At 42.9% G+C, this 3795-nt stretch overlaps 1 protein-coding gene across 1 annotated transcript; it reads right to left on the bottom strand.

Moving 5' to 3' along the window:
- Positions 1-2152: 2152 nt before the first annotated feature.
- LOC129766636 (GATA zinc finger domain-containing protein 14-like) lies at positions 2153-3519 on the bottom strand. Its single transcript, XM_055767212.1, has 3 exons — positions 3274-3519; positions 2770-2828; positions 2153-2666 (listed from the first exon to the last, which is right to left on the bottom strand). The coding sequence occupies exons 1-3, from the start codon at positions 3517-3519 to the stop codon at positions 2153-2155; spliced, it is 819 nt and encodes a 272-aa protein (XP_055623187.1).
- Between the last annotated feature and the right edge of the window lie 276 nt (positions 3520-3795).

Raw genomic sequence — 3795 nt, 5'->3', positions numbered from 1 at the left:
GACATTACAGGAAAAATATCCTGAAAAATTGCTTTTCCAAGCTGCAGTAATCTGGTTGAAGTATTCACCTTAACCATCTAGATATTATGTTTTACGACAAGAGCGACCTATTGTACTGAGTTAAAATCTGGAGGAGATTCTTGGTTGCAAAATATATATGTACCGACCAGTCATCCGCTTTTTGACCAGTATTGTCCTCCTGCTGGAGGCAATAAAGGTGTTCCACTGTTTCGTGATAAGTACTAACGTTCTAAGAGGAACTTTTGTCGTCTCTACATAGGTGTTATATACGTCATTTTTATCCGAAGTACTAAGCTGAAATTTCTTAAGCCAAATAACACGAATGTATTCCGAGAGGCAATATCTAGGATAGGCGTGACCGAAGTGCAAGTCGAAAGAAGTTTCTTTAATGAAAATCGCTCGGTCAGAACGGGAATTGAACCTGAACCACCGGCATGATAATGTGTGACGCTAATCACTCAGACGGCTGGTCCGATAGTTTCATGGTGAAGACTGAAAAGTATGAGCACTTAGGAACGTTCCGTAGGGTCTGAAGTCTAGGAGGCTAGGCATCGCTAATCCAAGAAGGTTAAAAATCCAGAAAAAGGTAAACTATCCGAAAAACGCTTTACACTAGAATTTATTGAGTCGATTCTTTAACCTAGCTCTCCTAATTTCCTCCTCCATCGAGAAGGGTCTGCTGGGTTGCGATATTATGGGCTCCCTAGTCTGCCGACGGGTGAACCCACAGTCACTGCTATTGTCGCTGGTCGTGCTGCGTATACTTTCCGTCTGACGCTTCTGAAAGCATCGTCTTATCTGTTGCTGCCGTTGGTTGTGGTAATTGTGATGCGCCAAGGGGTTCACAGAGTGGTGGATCGCTGTTGGTGCACTGCTTGGATGGACTTCGGAAAGTTCCAACTCCTTTGGGGCTAGGATTTTGGATTGTCGCCACGTTATGTAAACGTACACACCGTACGCAGAAACGAGGATGAGCAGAGTTAGTAGAATGCCGGTCAGAGGAAGCGATCCGGCGCTCGTAGAATCCCCGTAGGATGGGACATAAATGGGAAGGCTTGCTGGGTGCGATGGATACGGGGTGGTGCTGGAGAAACTTTCCTCTGTTGTAGCTAGAGTGGTCAACTGCGTTGTAGTGGAATTTACGTGTTCCGTAGTGCTACTTTCCGTCGAAGTGATCGGACCACTTTGTGTTGATAGTGAAGTAGCAACGGTGGACACTACACTACTCGATGTAGTTTCGGTCGTAGTCTTTTCTTGGGTACTTAGGCTTCTGGTGCTTGAACTTGTGGTCCTGGTACGACGTGTGGATTGAGTTGTATACGATGGATCATAGCGTGTGGTGTTCATAGCGGTTGCGGTGGTTGAGATGTTGCCTTCATTGTCTGATGTGGAATACCCATCGGTCCAAGTTGTTGTTGTAACTCTTGTTGACGACGGACGAGAGGACAAGGTAGTAGTGACTGCAGATTGTCCCGTAGTAGCGTTCATGGTCGACATAGATGTAGTTGTTGTACCACTAGATGTTGTTCCTATGGATGTGGTAATTGTCGATTCCGATGCTGAAGCTGCAGTTGGAGAATATGTAGTGGAAGTTATCGACGGGATTGATGCAGTTGTGGGTGTTAGAACTGTATATGTTTGCATTGGTGTTGTTGATTTAGTTGGAGTTATTGAAGTGATTGTTTCTAGTGATGTAATTGTTGTTGTCGCAGTTGTTTTAGACGATGAGGTTCTAGTTATTGGTGTTGTAGAAGTACTTGTAAACTCTGTTGTATTGATTGATGGCACTAAAGGAGTTGTAGTTCTTGCAGTTGTTGTTGGGGAGAGTGTTGATTCATGCGTTGTACTGGTTCTTCTTGTCGTAGTTGGAGTCACAGTTACAGTGCTTAGAGTAGAATTTATTTGTATTGTTGTTTCTGATGGAGTAACAGTACTCGCGGAGGGCGTAATTGTGGGTGTTGTAGTTTCAGTTGTTAGTGGTGAAGTCGTTGATGTTCGTATTGTTGAAGGTTCTGTGCTAGTAAAAGATACAGTCGTATTAGAGATCGCGGTTGTTGACGTTGATCTGATCGTAGAGGGCGTCAGCTTAGCTGTACTTGTTGTAATTTTAGTCGTCGTGACTGGTGTTGTACTAGTTGATCTTGTTCTTCTTGTTGTTGGTACTGTGGGCGTAAATGCTGTTGTTGAAGTTGTTTGTGTCGTAGATGTCGATGGTGCTGTAATTGTAGAAGTGGTGGTCGTTGTCGTCCTTGGCTTTGATATTGTGGTTGATGTAATTGTAGATCCGGTTGTTGCTGTTGAGGTCATCCTTGGTGTTGTAGTAGTATTTTCGGTCGTGGTTATTGGTAGAGTATCTGTGGTTGTTGATATTGTAGTAATGGTTGCTGATGTTGTATAGGTTGATTCTGTTGAGGTAGTGGGTGGTGTTATTATAGTGGTAGATGTTGTTGTTCTTATTGGCGTTGTAGACGTTGATGATGTTGTTATTGGTTCTAAAGTACTGATATCTGGTAATGAAGTAGTCGATGTTGTTGGTGTTGTTGTTGGTATCAGAGAAGTAATTTCCGTTGTTGATGTTGTAGATATTGTTGTAGTAGTTGTTGGAATTGTAGTCGTTGATTCGGGCGATGTAGATGTTAATGTTACTGTAGTTTTAAAAGTGGACGTCGTAGTTATGGGTGTCGTAGTCCTGATTTCAGGTGTTGTAGTATTTGGAGATGTATATTTTGTCGTGATAGTGGTGGGTACTGTAGTCGTCTTTTCAGGCGCCGTAGATGTTGACGTTTTTGTGGTTGTTGTAGATGTTTCTGGAACGAGTGAGGTTTGAACTGTGGTGCTTGTTCTACTCGTCGTTTTCGTTTGTTCCGTTGAAATACCACTGCTAGTGGACAAAGTTGTGGGTGGCACAAAGGACTCATCCAGCTCCATACAAAATTGTTCTAATACTAGCGGATTGAATACAGTTATGTATTCTATCGCTATATCTCCATCCGTACTCATGTCAACTTCTATTTGCAACTTGGCTCTCCTAATCTCTCTTTCAACACGAATGGTTGTAAGCTTCCAAGTCTGAGTTGTCCGATGTTCGGTCCAATTTTGAGCAACAAATTGGCTTCCTTGGCTATCAATCTTATCCAAATCCAGCAAACGTACAGATAATGTTGAAGCCGTGCGAAACAACAGATGATAGACTATCCTAATCTCCGTATATGCATTCATAAAGAACGTGCCTATCGATTCACAGCAGCTTACCCCGGAGCCTACATTCGATAGATAGTATACAGTGTTCGGTCGATAGGGTGTAAATATTGTAGAACCCGCATAAGCCGAGAGACGCAGTATTTCCTTGTTGCTATTTGAACACTCGCGTATCTTGTACGAACTGAAATCGTTGAAATCAATGCGTTCACAAATTGCATCTGCTGCGTTCGCATCCTCGGACAGAAGAGTTACAACCAATAAAAATACCAGATATGCTCCAATCAAACTAGATAACATTTTGAACACGCGTCAGTTCGGCAAGAACAACCGATATCAACTATTGGTCTGCTCCAAACAGCATGCGTCAAAGTTTTCATTGGTACCAAAACAAGTGATAACATGACAAGAAGCAATCGTATCACATCAACTGCTATTTGTATCTATTTCTGTCGTAGTCTGCAAGAAGTCGTTAACTAAGTGGAAGATGTGACCTTTGTTATCTTTCCCGAGGGAACAGTGCTGTATCTTCGTCGACTACAGACATATAGGGCTACCATACGGGTGGTGAACCAC

Source organism: Toxorhynchites rutilus, chromosome 2, assembly GCF_029784135.1.
Source record: "Toxorhynchites rutilus septentrionalis strain SRP chromosome 2, ASM2978413v1, whole genome shotgun sequence".
In the NCBI taxonomy this organism is placed as follows: domain Eukaryota; kingdom Metazoa; phylum Arthropoda; class Insecta; order Diptera; family Culicidae; genus Toxorhynchites; species Toxorhynchites rutilus.
Note: the sequence above shows the minus strand (reverse complement) of the source record. Positions and strands in the feature narration are given on the sequence as shown.

Coding starts and splice junctions, on each gene's coding strand:
- LOC129766636 (XM_055767212.1), bottom strand. CDS start 3,519: ATGTTATCTAGTTTGATTGGAGCATATCTGGTATTTTTATTGGTTGTA. Junction 2,829..3,273: donor TATCGAATGTAGGCTCCGGG/GTAAGCTGCTGT, acceptor CACTCGTTCCAG/AAACATCTACAACAACCACA. Junction 2,667..2,769: donor CGCCTGAAAAGACGACTACA/GTACCCACCACT, acceptor TTAAAACTACAG/TAACATTAACATCTACATCG.